We start from the raw sequence: 15,106 nt of genomic DNA on the forward strand, positions 1-15,106 counted from the left end.
GTCGAATCGGCGTCGGATTGCGGCGAATCCGGAGAGGTTGAGGAAGGAATCGTCGAATTGGTGTCGGATTCCGGCGAATCGCGGCCGGATCTAGGCTATCTGCTCGAGGCGTCGGACGACGAGCTAGGGATTCCACCTCCGGCGACGTCTCCGGCGAGGAAGGAGCTGGTGATGGGGTGAGGAGGAGCGCTGCCATGATTTGAGGCGGAGCATCAGCGAGAAGGGTCGGAAAAGAGTGGAGGAGGAGATGAGCAAAGGTGGAGGCGTAAGGGAAGAAGAATGGGAGGGGAGAAGTTAGTTTTCATTTGTTTTCAACTAAATTTACCATTATACCCTTTCATAATAAATTAATCTAAAAATATTTTTTTTGGCAAAATCTGGACCACTCATTTAATAAAAATGAGTGGCTGATGTTGCATCTCATTTCTCAATTAGCCTAAAAAATCTCAATTGATCATGGACCTATATATATATATATATATATATATATATAATTTTGACCAACTGCTAGCAATCACAAACTAAGATCAATTCTTAACCATTAGATTGGAGACAGGTCCCAACTATAATGGAGACGCTACTTAAAAGAGTCTCATATAAATTTGGAACACAATTTTAAAAACGTCCTAAATATATTGGAGACGCGTTTTACAAGCGATCCAAAAATTAATTTACCGATGCTAATTAAAAGTGTCCTTAATTAGATTTGGCACACTCAGCTAAGGACGTTTTTTTTGAAGCGTCGATGAATTATTTAGCTGGACTAAAAAAAGTGTCCTTAACCATTGTTTTTATTGTAGTGTGCCAACAACTAATGTAATAATAGTAGTTGTAAAAATTCTCAAACTTATGTAGTGACAAACTGACAATAGTTGTGTGAAATTTTATACGGAAAAAATGCTGCACTAAGAACAACCAAAAATAGGACACACTTTTTACTAAATGCACCGATATATTTTTTTCGGTTTTGGGCTACTTTAGTGTAACTCTTGGACATATGTTTTGGGCTTAGCCTTAATTTGATCAACTATTGCATATGACTGATTTTATTCTTTCAATTTTTATTTCCAACAGTTGAATTTTTGTTCTCGTTACATATAATAACGATAAGAGTCCACAACTTTTAATTGTTACTATCAATATACTTTGTGTCACCCTTGCATTGCTCGAATGTCATTTATGTAATCGTTTATAGAGCATCCACAATAGAGCATCATTTGTGGTATCGCTCACATATAAATTTCTTGTAGTTGCTAGTTCAACAATCAAATAAATTTTCGGACCATCACTAGTATTTTGTGATATCTTGAAATGGTATGGTATTTTATCCAAACATTACCGGTCGTATTGTATATTGCTAACAATATACAATATACAATATTGAGAAATAGTAATATTGTATATTTGATACATATATATGTGTCTAGATATAAGCCACATCTACTCATGTTAATGGAGAAGAAGGGTCTCACTTAATCTATATATAACATGATACACATGCCCAAAATTTGACCTATATATACTTCTTATAACTCTAGGCCAAAAACAAAAGAAAAAAAAAAGTTGTAGCTTATGTATCTTACAACTTAACTTATTAATTAATTACTCACTTAGCCTTGTAATTTCCATCTATACCCAAATTGCATTGGCTTTGATGAGCAAGGGCTTGAGCTTGCCTCTAACATTGAGGCTTATGATCTCATTCGAGCCCCCGATGAACTCCTTGTTTATGAACACAGCCGGTACGCTCGGGTTGCACCCCATTGCCATCAAATCCTTCTCCATCCGGTCCCCCTCTGCTAGCTGGTCGAGCTCATAAATCCTAGGGTTCGCCCCGTAGCCACGTATCAGCAAGTCAATCGCATGTGACATGCAACAATTGCTCTTGCTAAATATCACAACTGAATTTTCACTTGCTAACTTCACAATAGTATCCATTTTGAGAAGTAGAGTTGTTTTTTTTTCGTAATGTGTTGTTTATCGTTTGATTCGAACATGAGCTACATTTGGTGTTGTTGAGGTTGATATATATAGAGGTAAAGAAGAAGTTGACGTCCAATCTAGAGATTTCATGAAATATGCTGCGATTTTTGGGTTTGATCTTTATATGATAAAGTTGCATGCATTGGAATTGTTTGTAGGATAAAATTTCCTTTTTCTTATTCTTTGGAACATTTATCTCTTTTTCCACTTTTCTTTTGTTTTATGACTACAGTTTCCAACACGTGTTCTTACTTTTAATTTAAACGAGACCCCTATTAATTTGAGAAAAAAATTATACTCCCTCCGCCCCGGGCTACTTGCACTTATTTCATTTTTGGGCGTCCCAAGTTACTTGCACTCTTTCCATTTTAGTAAAAATTTTCACCTACAGCCGTAATTTTTGACTTTCCTATACACTCATTACTTAATCTCCGCGCCGAAAAAGGAAAGGAGCGAGTAGCCCGGGACGGAGGGAGTATCTTATTATTAATGTTTAAGACAAAATATTATATGATCAAGGTCAATTCAAAAGCATGATAGAAAATGGAGTATCATTTTGGAATAAATAAAGAAATATATGTGCTTCATAGTTCATATGGTGTGATTATTTTTATTATTTATTTTATGTTGTATTTTTATCGAATATTTCTATGCACGTTATATTTTATATCTTGAACTTATTACTTTAAACTAATTTATAACAATCACTACCTTAGGCATAATAAGTGGACTAAAATAAACAATTCATTACGATATACTAATATGTTTAATAATATAATAATATTGAAGACAACTTGAAGTTGACAATATCAAATTCTATATCGGCAAAGTCAGCATCAAAAAATCATAATGTCGAACAATACAACTTGATATTGTCAATTCTTTGCTGGATACAATACAAAAATATATGTGCAAGCCAATAAAAAGTATATATTTGATTTAAATCTCTCATTATTCCCATTCATTCGATACAAAAGCAACTACAAAAGTGAACAAAATAGATTTAAAAAGTTGTGGTGCTAAGATTTATCTTATTCTGTTGATATCTAAAGATACTCGAATACACAGAAAATTCTGAAAATGAAAGTCTGTCTATATATTCTTTAAAATATGACTCTTGGGAAATCGCAAAAACCAGAAATAATATGTCCGTACGACGTACTTCACAATGTACGAATTTTCTAATTCAAGTTTTGTTATAGAAATATTTATTTTAGATTCATTATGTTTTGTTATAGAAATATTTATTTTAGATTCAAAATGTGCGTGTATATGTATACGACTACAAGTACTATTTTCTAGTAGTATTTTTTTTTTTAGAGTTAGGGATAATGTAAATTCATTATTTATGTGAAATGCGACACCAATGAAAAAATAGCAATGTTAGTGTGTCACATATTTTTCCCGACCTTTCGAGTTGAGTTGAGTCACATCGAAGGAGATATATTCGTTTGTACGGAATCTATAAATCAATTTACACTATGATATCATATCATATCTTAATTTGTAGTTTGTACCTTGAAGAAATGGACAGCAAATTTGGTTCTCTAAGCAAACATTTTGAGATAAATTAAATGAATTTTCTAACAAGATTCAATTCCATCAACATATACGCAACCGGGTCGGGTCAAACGCATAAGATCCGACAATAAATTGTGGTTGGAGATTGGAATGAGTTTAGTGGAGAAGGACAAAAGGTAGTCCATTCCTCTTCCTCGTCGTTTGGACCTACTCCCTCCGTCCGCCATTAATTGTCCAATTTTTCTTTTTCCGCTAATAAATGTCCTATTTCACTTTTATAATATTTGATAAGTGGATCATGCATTCCACTAATTAATTCCACTCATATTTTATTATAAAACCAATATATAAAAGTAAGTCACACATTCCACTAACTTTTCTACCAACTTTACCACATAAAGTCAAACAATTTTTAATATATATTAAATGTATATTTTGAAAATAAATTAGGAGTACTAAAATTTTACATGGATTATATTATTATTTTAATTGGTAATAGGTTATAAACAAAACCAATTTTAATCGAAACTAGTAATAACTATGACCGAACTGAATGGATAAGTTTGACACCGGTCACTGATGTTTAATTATTGGTTAACTCACCACTAAAAATAATAATAATAAAATCCGTTAAAGGTATTTTTTAGTGAAATTAAGGAGGCTAACTTGTGTTTTTAAATAATATCACTAACGTTTCAAAAACCATTCTTACTGTTGGTGTCCCAACTAAAGTTAAAGGATACAAACGAAGGGGTCCTAAATAAGTAAAAGATTAAGTTAAATTGTTAATAATTTAGGAATACTTTCGTTTGCATCTTAAGTTATTGTTAATTTTAAAATTTTCCAACACAATTGCATCTCGATTTTTGCAATCTTAAAAGATAAGGTTTTTTTAGCGATTGTCTAACCAATAATCAGCTCTAATAAAATAGATACAGCTCTAATAATGAATACATACTAATTAGAGTTTACTATTATTATAATGTAATTTTCAATTTAATAAATAATGGGACTCGAACAGACACCAAAATGTTGGAAGAGATTATTCGAATTATATGGACCTATGTATGTAATTGGTTTTCATTACATCAAAAATAATACTCTTACACAGGTCATAATTCAGGCATTGAAACAGTTGAAGTAGGTGAAGAAGCTCCTACTCTTGGTCTCCCTATTCCTCTTGAATTCATTGCAAGGATGAAGTAATAAGAAATGTCAAGTTGTAGAAAAATGTGTTAGTGATGCCCCCAAACCCAAGCCTAGACAGGAAACATGGTAAATTGATAATGGACTAATGGTGAAGAGAGAGAGAGAGGCGTACTATAACTGATGATGAGTCATTGATTGTGGAAGTGATGAGATTCTTGTCCACTTTCTTGGAGAAATCCATTGAGTATTGTGGCCCATTTTCATCCCACTCTCCAAACGGTGGGACGGTTGCCCACTCGGTCTTCCTCTGCACCAGATTTTGGTCTCTTATTTTATGTTTCTTCAAATTTAAAAAAAATGTGTCACGTTAGTTGGTACGGTGCAATAGGAATACTGACTCACTTATAGTGGGACTAGGGGTGAGCAATAAAACCGGAAACCGAATATCCGAACCAAACCAAATCGAAATTTTGAAATTCGGTTCGGTTATTTCGGTTTTTCGGTTCGGTTTTGAAAATACAAAAATTTCGGTTTTTCGGTTCGGGCGAAGATAAAAACAGAAAAACCGAATAACCGAATTTATTTAATTAATTATTTATATTATATTATATATATATATATATATATATATTACTATTATTTAATTATAACTAAAACTAAAAGCCCTAATTGGAAACTCAATAACTCACGTTTCTGAATCAGTCGCTCTTGGCTCTCCTCTCCCTCTAACCCTAAATCCCTCCACCAATCCACCACCAACTCCATCGTCCTCCGTCGCCGGTCGCCCCTCCAGTCGTCGCCTGTCGTCTTGCCCCTCCAGACGTCGCCTATCGCCGGTCGCCCCTCTAGCCATCGTCCTCCGACTCCAGGTAAATCTCTACTTACACCTTCAATTGCATCCCTAAACTCGTGGAGAAATAACACAAATTAGAAGAATAGTATGAACTACACCAGAAAATGAATTGCAAATAGGCAATTTCATTTCATGATATACCTGACATCAATGCCGGCGAGCTTAGGCCCCAAAAACTCATTAATATTCCTTACCGCATTGAGGACTCCTTTCCCCCATATACGGCCATGTCGCCGTCTATGAGCTCGAGTGCCTCGTAGATCCCTTTGGAGGCGCCGCTGGGGACGGCGAAGCGGTAGAGCGCGTCGTCATCGGTGATCAGATCGACCTCGACGGTGGGATTGCCCCTGCTGTCGACGATCTGGCGCGCCTTAACGTGCTTGATTAAAGTGTAATACTGTTATGCTAATTTTGACATGTTTCTTTCGTACTTGCATATTTCAGATTTAGTAAGTAAAAAGCAGACGGTTTTTCTCCACTCTACAACATAGATTATTTAGCATCAAGTTGTAATGTAAGTTATTCATTAATTTTGATATAATTTATGTATTGTTAAGTTGCAAATTGATTGCTAAGTATCTCTAAAAATTTCTTATTATAGATGTTGTGTGATGAAAGTGAAGCGGTTGGAGATACCATCGAAAATAATGCAACTGAAGATACTTCATCTGAGGATCCTCAAGACAAAGGAGATGCAAAAAAGAGGAAAACTATAGAGAAAAGATCAGAGGTTTGGGATCATTTTACTCCGTTCTTAGATAACAATAAGAAACAGAGAGCTAAATGTGTGCATTGTGCGAAAACATTGTGTGGAGAATCTAAGAATGACACTTCTTCACTTAAAGCACATTTGAGTAAATGCAATAAAATTTCAACTACAGGTCCTAGGCAAACACAGTTGGTGTTACAATCTGGTCAAAGCTCATCACTTAGTAGTTGGAATTTTGAGCAAGAAGAGGTTAGGAAAGCTTTAGCTTATATGATCATTGTGGATGAGTTGCCTTTTAAGTTTGTTGAAGGGGAGGGTTTTAAATACTTTTGTTTGAAGTCATGTCCTTAGTTTAAGATTCTATCTAGATGGTCAGTTTCACGTGATTGTTTTAAGTTCTATGAAGATGAAAAGAAATTGCTCATGGCATTGCTTAAATCGGCCAACCAAAGAGTGTGTCTTACCACAGATACATGGACTTCTTGTCAAAAGGTGAACTACATGTGTTTGACTGCTCGCTATAAATGATTGGAAATTGAACAAAAAAATTATTAATTTTTGTCCAATTTCTAGTCATAAAGGTATAGATATTGGTTTGGAAATTGAGAAGTGCTTGCATGATTGGGGAATCAATAGGGAGTTCACGATTACTGTTGATAATGCTTCTTCGAATAATACTGCATTGGTTTATTTGAAAAGAACTATTAGGCAATGGGGGGAAAGTGTAGGAAATTGTGACTATATGCATATGAGGTGCATTGCACATATATTCAATTTAGTGGTGCAAAAAGGCTTGAAAGAGATTGGGCCTTCGGTGAAGAAAATCAGAAATGCAGTTCGGTTTATTAGGCACTCATCTACAAGGCTGGGCAAATTTAAGGAGTGTTGTGAACTAGAAAAAATATCTAGTAAGAGCATGTTGTGCTTAGATGTTGCAACTCGATGGAACTCAACATTCTTCATGTTGGAAGCTGCGACAACTTTTGAGAAAGCTTTCTATAGGTATGAGTTGATAGACTCATCATATAAAAAGGGTCTTGACGTAAGGCATAAGGATCTTGAAGTTGATGATGATGATGATGATGATGATGATGATGATGATGATGATGATGATGTAGATGGAGATAGAGTTCACGGGGTGCCAAAAGAGGAAGATTGGAGGAAAGCAAAATTAATGTTGAATTTCTTGAGGATTTTTTATGAGGCAACTAATAGGATTTCTGGATCTTTATATGTTACCTCTAATTAATTTCTTCATGAGATTTACAAAGTGCATGCATTGTTGAAGGCTTTCATAGAGGGTGATGATTTTGAATTGAGTATCATGGCAAAGAAAATGAAAGTAAATTTCGACAAGTATTGAGGGAATCCTAGGAAGATGAATAAGCTCATTTTCATGGCTGTTGTTGTTGATCCTCGATACAAGTTGAAGTTGGTGAAACTAGTGTTGGCACATATGTACGATGAGGAGTTGGCTAACTCATTTGGAAATGAAGTTGAGGCTGAATTAGTTAACATGTGTGGTGATTACAAACAGCCAATTGTCCAACAAAATGTAGGATATGCAGAATTGAAATTGAATGCTACACAAGATGATAATGATGTATTGAAGAATGCTATGAAAATGGTGGGTTCCTTGTAAGAGACTTTTCACCAAAGGCATGATGAAATAAATGATGTACATGAATATCTTAAGGAGGATATTGAGAGTGGTGGGCCAAAATTTGACCTTTTGGATTGGTGGAAAAATAATGAATATAAATATCATGTACTCTCCCAAGCTGCCCGTGATATTCTAGCAGTTCCTATCTCCACTGTAGCATCTGAGTCCGCTTTTAGCACCGGTGGCCGAGTTCTTGATCCATTTAGGAGCTCTTTAAGTCCTAAATTGTCGAGTATCTTGTTTGTGGTCAAAATTGGTTTCGCAAATCTTCCAAATTTAGTGTTGAAGAAATTCTTGAAGATGTCCAAAAGATAGAAGAAGATAGTTGTATACATTTAAGTTTTTTGTTATTGATTATTTCATTTATTGTACTTATATAACTCTTTTTTGTGTAGGTGTTGCATTGATGTCTACTCAAGATTCAACAAATTAATCAATCTCCGTTATTTGCTGCAACTTACTTGCACTTGGACAATATTGAAGACTTGTCATGGAACTTCATTTTGGATTTATTTTGATGTAATGTGTTGAAACTATTGAAGACATTTTGGTTGATGTTTTTTATTGTGGAATGTTGATTGCATATTTATATTTGTTGGTTGATGCCTTTGATGGATTAGGGATATTATTATTTTTATCATGTTATGTTTTGTAGGTTGAAAATTTCTAAGTTTCTGTACTGTTTTCTCTCTCTCCAGATTTTTGGTTTTTTAATTCGGTTTAAGGTTTTTTGATTTTTCGGTTTTTATATAATTTCAGTTTTTCGGTTTAATTCGAGTTTTTAAGTTCGGTTTCACTTTTTCGGTTTTTCGGTTTTCGGTTCGATTTTAGTTTTAGGCGAAATTCGATTTTTCGGGTTCGATTCGGTTAGGGCGAAAAACCAAACCGAAACTCGAATGCACACCCCTAAGTGGGACGACGGTGCAATAGGAATACTGACTCACTTATAGTGGGACGAAGTGAATATTATTTAAAAGCTTCTAATTAAACTTGAAATGACATATACTGATTTAAATAACAAAATTCATTTCCAACAATTTCTACTTCAATTAGCCCTAACTTGGTATAGTATACTCTTGTTAGGGGGTGCCAAATCGTGCAGGGTAAGGTTGTTATTGGGTTAACCTGATACCAACTCAAATTATAAGGCTTAATCTGAATCCGACCTGATAACGTTATTTGGTTATGTTGGTAACTACCCAACTCATTAAGACCTAACCAAATTAAACCTAATTTTTAACCTAATTTATACTCCTTCCGTCCCACAAGAATATGCACTCTTTCCTTTTTATTCTGTCCAACAAGTTTGTCCCGTAAGTGAACCGGGAATGTGGCCACATTCCACGACTGTCACTGGACCTGCCAACTCGAAAGTTAGCTCACGATCCCCATATGTGTACACTAGTCCGAGTAGGGTTTGCGGCCCTACTGGGACCCGAATTCGATTTAACATGATTGACATAGCCAAACAGATAAGTAATAGTAAAAGCAAAACATGGCATGACAAACATGTTTAGAAAAGATTCACACATTCATACTAAAATCACGTTTTGAAAAGAATGTCCACCTCAAAGCTTTTTCCTTAGTCGAAAAGTTTCTTGATTTGGTCTTAAACGACGTGCGAAGACGCCCCTTTAGAAAAACAAATAATACTTAATTAGACTTTAGAAGCCAAGTAACTTAACGTGAATGCATCCTAAATGCATGATCATTTTATTCATTCTTAACGTGAATGCATCCTAAACAAATAACACTCTGCCATCGACATCGCTGAAGTTGGCCCTCGCCGCTGCCGAGCTCCACCGTCGTGTGCTCCCTCTCTGTTGAAGTCGCGGAGGAGTTCTCGGCTCTCCGTCGCGCTAGCCAGCTCCGCCATCGGTCGGCTGCTCCAGACGAGCAGCCTCCTTAGTGGGGTCCACGCGGCAAGCCTCGAGACTCCGTCGCCAACCGATTGTCTCCGGCAGTCCCACGCACAAGCTAAGTCCCCTTTCCCTATTCCCCTTGGTCTCGTTGTTATTTTCTCTTGAATTCTTGGTTCAACATCTCAGTGGTGTTGGGGGGTTGACTATGTTGTTCAAAGTGTGAAGCTACTGCCTATGTCCTCTAAGTTCTATCTCTACATGGCTTGTTTTGAACTTGGATCTACAGCATGCTCTTATAAATTCGATGTCATTGAGTCTCTGTGGCCCTACGTTCACATGCTTCCTATGCGACTTCTCTAAATGATGTGAGATGGTCTTGTGGTGGTTACCTTGTTGTTGTTGGAAGGGGATTCCTAAGCCTTGATTCACAACAGCTCTTCTTGCTCCTTCTCACTCTCGACTTACCACTCTAATTTGCTAGAGAAATTTCAAAGTATGAGGAAGAGGAAGTGTTGTGGTATGTGGTGTGGCTTTTATAGGCAGATATGTGTACATTGTGGATGAATTAATGGGGTTGTTTTCCTGCATTTTGTCCACAAGTTGCAGCAAATCATCCTTTTTTATTCCCTACCACTTTTATTTAAGGACTTGGTGTTATGCTTGGCCAAAGTATCCTTGCATTGATGTGCTTTGTTTGGTCTTGTAGTGTACAAGGAGAGTGAGTGCAGGGGCTGCCTTGAGGGAAGGATGTTTTTTTTTTTTTTTTTTTTTATAATTTAGGAGGATCGACGATGGTTCCCCATCTACCCTCTGATGTGACTCGGACCCCCGACCTAACAGTTGGAGGTGAAGCGTCTTACCCAGTAGGTGCGCTTCGTTGTCATTCTGGGCCCACAGGCCCAAGGAGAAATTAATCCCCAAATCTGCACTTCCTAGGATTCGAACCTGCGACCTCCTAGGAAGTGAAAGCTCCCTGATATCAACTCCCAAGCCACTAGAGCAGCTTGGTTGGATAGGGAAGGATGTTGCAGGCATGGACTTGCCCCTTTTGGGTAAGTCCTTGGTCTCTTATTGCTAAAGAAAGGTTGTCCCATTTCTTCTAATAGTAGTCCCCTTAATTCTTCTTCTTGTTCCTTAGCAATTAACACTTGTTTTACATTGCAGGAGGAAGATGCTACTTGGCTGCCACCTTGCTGTCCGTGGCATGGCTCCCTGCCTTGGGCCCGACGGGCTGTTCGGAAACGGGCCGTGTCTTGGGCTTAGGAAAAAGAGGCCCAAAATGCATATTTTGTATTCTTAAATTCCATCTAATCAATTCGTGTGTAAATTATTTGTAACTAGCTAGAAGCTTGATATATATATAAAAAGGTATTCTGACACTTTTAGTCCGGAATAAACCTTCTATTCCTTATCGACGTTTGTAAATTTTCATAATTATATGAAAATCGTTTTGGTTCGTTCGATTCTTACTTAAAAAAATTTGTTTCGCGAACTAACAACATTAATAATCAACAAAAAGGGTAGCGGGTTTCATTTAATTTCAACAAAAAAGAGAGAGCGACAAAATTCAGTTTGACATTAACATAAAGAAAAAGGTAATAAAAGGGGCGGGTATTACAAAGATATATCCTAAAATTTTATAGTTATATATTTTGTATTAAATATAACTATTTTTCATTATTATACATTGGATTTTTGAACATATGTTACTTTTAGCAACTCTGTTAACTTGTTGACTAGCTCGAAATCCCAACGTTTAGAGTTACAATTGAAATTTTGTAACTAAATAAATTCATACTCGACTAACCCGCAATCTAAATATATAAAGTTGATCCGAAATTCATTAGAGTGACTTGATTGTAGGCGTGAGCAAAAAAACCGGAAACCGAATATCCGAACCGAACCAAACCGAAAATTTGAAATTCGGTTCGATTTTTTTGGTTTTTCGGTTCGGTTCGGTTTTAAAATTTTGAAAATTTCGGTTTTTCGGTTCGGTTCGGTTTTGATGAAAAAAAAAACCGAAAAACCGAAAAACCGAATTATATTTAACATATATAGTACTCCTCATTAGACTCTAACCCTAATTCACTCCTTCCGCCTCCTCTCCAAATCCAGATTCTGAATCTCTTCTCCTCTCCGTTGCAATCTCTTCTCCTCCCCTCTCATCTCCTCTCCGTCGACATCTCTTCTCCTCTCTGTTTCCCATCTCTTCTCCTACCCGTCGCCTCCGCCCTCCAGCCGTGCTCCAGATTCTTGCTCGTCTGCTCCCCTCCACGTTGGCGCCCTCCACCCGACGACTCGTCGCTTTCCAGCGTCCAGCAGCCGCCTCCTCCCTCAGCCAGCCACGCCGCTCAAGAAGGTAAAATCTCCTACTCATTTGATTCCTATTTAATTTGTGTATTGCATCCCAAATTGAGTGTAATTTTTTATTTAGTGAAATTGAGAGTTTAATTTTCTAATACAATAAAATTTGAGTGCTTAATGCTCTGATACAGTGTATATTTTCTCCAAAGGTAATTAGATGCTTAATTTTCAATGTTTCTGAAATTTAATGTTGATATGAATGGAATTTGATGATTGAATCAGAAATTGTTTGTGTTGAGTAGGTAGGGTGTTGGGGAGACGGGCATTGAGCTGTGTGTTTAGAGGGAGAGTGGGATTCATGAGGCGTACTGTGGCGATCAAGAGGTTGGAGAGTGACGATAAGGAGTCGTCCAAGGCGTTTTGCAGGGAATTGATGATTGCTAGCTCTTTGCATAACCCTCACATTGTTCCACTGGTAGAGTTCTGTTTAGATGCTGAGATGGGCTTGTTTTTGGTGTACAAGTACGTCTCCGGTGGAAGCTTGGAACGATCCTTCATCCTTGCACGGTATTATTCAGTTTTTGTTTGTAGCGTTGGTCTTGCTTCCAATCTGTTTTAGTGATTTGAAATGTGTTGTTTACAAATTGCAGGGAAGAAGAGGGGTTGTCCGGCTCTGCCATGGCCGGTTAGGTACAAGGTCGCAGTGGGGATTGCTGAGGCAATTGACTACTTGCTCAATGGAACGGAAAGATGTGTTGTTCATAGGGACATAAAGCCCTCAAACATCCTCGTTTCCTCTAAGAAGACGCCCAAAGTAAGGGGAAAAGCCTCGTTTGTGAATCTTGCTTAACTTGTTTTTTTATTGCTAAATGTTCTTCGAAATGATTTTTTCAGTTGTGTGACTTTGGCTTGGCAACATGGACTCCTGGGCCTTCGGTGCCATTCCTTTGCAAAATGGTTAAAGGAACATTTGGGTAAGAATCTTCGTAGTTTATGTGAAAGACAAGTGTATAAGTCCTATGCTTCTTGATTTTAATGGTGAGAGTTTGTTTCATTGTTTAGATACTTGGCTCTGGAATACTTCCAGCATGGGAAAGTGTCAGATAAAACTGATGTATATGCCTTTGGCGTCGTGCTCTTGGAACTCATCACTGGTAGGAAGCCGATTGAGTCCAGCAGAGGGCCAGGAGAAGATAATCTGGTTCAATGGGTATGCCTCGAATTTCATATGGTGAACAATTGGAGATACCATTGTCCATTGATGTTATAATTTTCTCCAATTTACGATTTAATATATAATTTTCTAAATCTTTCTTATTGTAGATGTTGAATAATGAAAGAGAAACCATTGGAGATAGCATTGATGTAACTAAAGTTACTCCCCATGAGGATGACAAAGGCCATGAAAAAAATAGAAGTTCTTCCATTGATACTTGGAAGTTTGATCAAGAAAAGGCTAAGAAGGCTTTAGCTTTTAGGCTAATTGTTGATGAGTTGCGTGGATATGTAAATTTTGTTGGTTGATGTATGTTAATCATGTTATTATAGTTTTGTGATTTTTTTATTTTGGTTTTTCGTTTTTCGGTTATTTCATACAATTTCGGTTTTTGGTTGAAATTTTAAAAATTTCGGTTTTTCGGTTTAATTCGTTTTTTTAAGTTCGGTTTCGGTTTTTCGGTTTTCGGTTTCATGCATTGATTTTGGGTTCCCTGTAAAGAGCTGATAAGGCTCGTTTCATGCATTGATTTTGGGTTAAATTCTGTGTTTTCGGAACACTAATGTATGTTTCTAAGTTCAGGTGCGTAAGAAATCTGCCGGACCTAGGAGTTTGTGCTAATTGACCTGGCAGATGCAAAAAATGATGAATTTTGTAGTGAAACATCAGAAGTCGTCGCTCGGACAGGAGCAGAATGGACCAAGAGCAGACTTTAAAAGATCTTATTCAGGGGCACAAGCGTCAATTCACCGAGAAGATGCCTTAGAGATCAGAGCCTTACCTATATAAAGAGCTCAACATTGAGAAAGAAATATATACACTTTTCAGATCACTTTTAGGGAGGCTCCTAGCTTACTTACTTAGCTCCACACTTCAGAAACACATTTCAGTTTGCTGCGCACTTGGATATGGGGTGACTTCCGGCTACCGTGGTGGTTTTAGTTCGTTTGCTGCTGTGTAACACCGCCCTACATTTCAGTTCGTTTCATGCATTGGTTTTGGGTTAAATTCTGTGTTTTCGGAACACTAATGTATGTTTCTAAGTTCAGGTGCGTAAGAAATCTGCCGGACCTAGGAGTTTGTGCTAATTGACCTGGCAGATGCAAAAAATGATGAATTTTGGAGTGAAACACCAGAAGTCGTCGCACGGACAGGAGCCGAATGGACCAAGAGCAGACTTTAAAAGATCTTATTCATGGGCACAAGCGTCAATTCACCGAGAAGATGCCTTAGGGATCAGAGCCTTACCTATATAAAGAGCTCAACATTGAGAAAGAAATATATACACTTTTTAGATCACTTTTAGGGAGGCTCCTAGCTCACTTACTTAGCTCCACACTTCAGAAACACATTTCAGTTTGCTGCGCACTTGGATATGGGGTGACTTCCGGCTACCGTGGTGGTTTTAGTTCGTTTGCTGCTGTGTAACACCGCCCTACGTGGGCGAAGAAACAATATTTTACCTTGCTTTGTTTAGTTCTCGTTTTCTTAAGTACTTGTTGGTTTTCAGCTTCGTAATTTCTGTTTCTGACTTGGATCAGTTGGAATCAAGCTTAGTTTTATATATTATAGAAGTATCTGTTGGTTTTTGTTGGATCTCGTGAAGTTGATGTTTGTTTACTGCTTTTCTATTTCGTATTTGTTGTTTGTTGAATGTTTGGAGTTGGGATCTGTTGGTTTGTTGTTAGATTTGTTGGATCTGATTATGGAGACGTTGGGATTTTGGAGAATCGTGGTGGATCTGGAGTTTGCTGTTTGAATTTTACATGATTATGGCTGTTTACTGTTTGATCTCGCATTTGCTAGGCCCAGTAGTTTAGATCTGTCGAGTTTGGCCTTAAATTTC

General features: G+C 37.1%; 3 protein-coding genes across 3 annotated transcripts; 2 read left to right on the forward strand and 1 right to left on the reverse strand.

Moving 5' to 3' along the window:
- Nucleotides 1–1,380: 1,380 nt before the first annotated feature.
- On the reverse strand, nt 1,381–2,003 carry LOC121776465 (monothiol glutaredoxin-S6-like). Its single transcript, XM_042173639.1, has one exon. The coding sequence runs from the start codon at nt 1,936–1,938 to the stop codon at nt 1,630–1,632; it is 309 nt and encodes a 102-aa protein (XP_042029573.1). The 5' UTR covers nt 1,939–2,003; the 3' UTR covers nt 1,381–1,629.
- Nucleotides 2,004–6,107: 4,104 nt separating this feature from the next.
- On the forward strand, nt 6,108–6,566 carry LOC121776702 (zinc finger BED domain-containing protein RICESLEEPER 4-like). Its single transcript, XM_042173882.1, has one exon. It carries the CDS (start codon nt 6,108–6,110, stop codon nt 6,564–6,566), a length of 459 nt encoding a protein of 152 aa, XP_042029816.1.
- Nucleotides 6,567–7,593: 1,027 nt separating this feature from the next.
- Nucleotides 7,594–14,856, forward strand: LOC121776703 (proline-rich receptor-like protein kinase PERK3). Its single transcript, XM_042173883.1, has 8 exons — nt 7,594–7,842; nt 7,912–8,110; nt 11,812–12,099; nt 12,347–12,621; nt 12,700–12,858; nt 12,939–13,018; nt 13,107–13,254; nt 13,368–14,856. Exons 1-8 carry the CDS (start codon nt 7,594–7,596, stop codon nt 13,566–13,568), a joined length of 1,599 nt encoding a protein of 532 aa, XP_042029817.1. The 3' UTR covers nt 13,569–14,856.
- Nucleotides 14,857–15,106: the final 250 nt, after the last annotated feature.

This window comes from Salvia splendens, chromosome 18, assembly GCF_004379255.2.
Source record: "Salvia splendens isolate huo1 chromosome 18, SspV2, whole genome shotgun sequence".
Lineage (NCBI taxonomy): Eukaryota > Viridiplantae > Streptophyta > Magnoliopsida > Lamiales > Lamiaceae > Salvia > Salvia splendens.

Bases quoted from the DNA above. Each gene is read 5' to 3' on its own strand.
- LOC121776465 (XM_042173639.1), bottom strand. From the start codon at position 1,938: ATGGATACTATTGTGAAGTTAGCAAGTGAAAATTCAGTTGTGATATTT.
- LOC121776702 (XM_042173882.1), top strand. From the start codon at position 6,108: ATGTTGTGTGATGAAAGTGAAGCGGTTGGAGATACCATCGAAAATAAT.
- LOC121776703 (XM_042173883.1), top strand. From the start codon at position 7,594: ATGAATAAGCTCATTTTCATGGCTGTTGTTGTTGATCCTCGATACAAG. The intron at 8,111-11,811 runs GTATCTTGTTTG...ACTCCTCATTAG, and splicing joins TTTAAGTCCTAAATTGTCGA to ACTCTAACCCTAATTCACTC. The intron at 13,019-13,106 runs GTAAGAATCTTC...TTCATTGTTTAG, and splicing joins ATGGTTAAAGGAACATTTGG to ATACTTGGCTCTGGAATACT.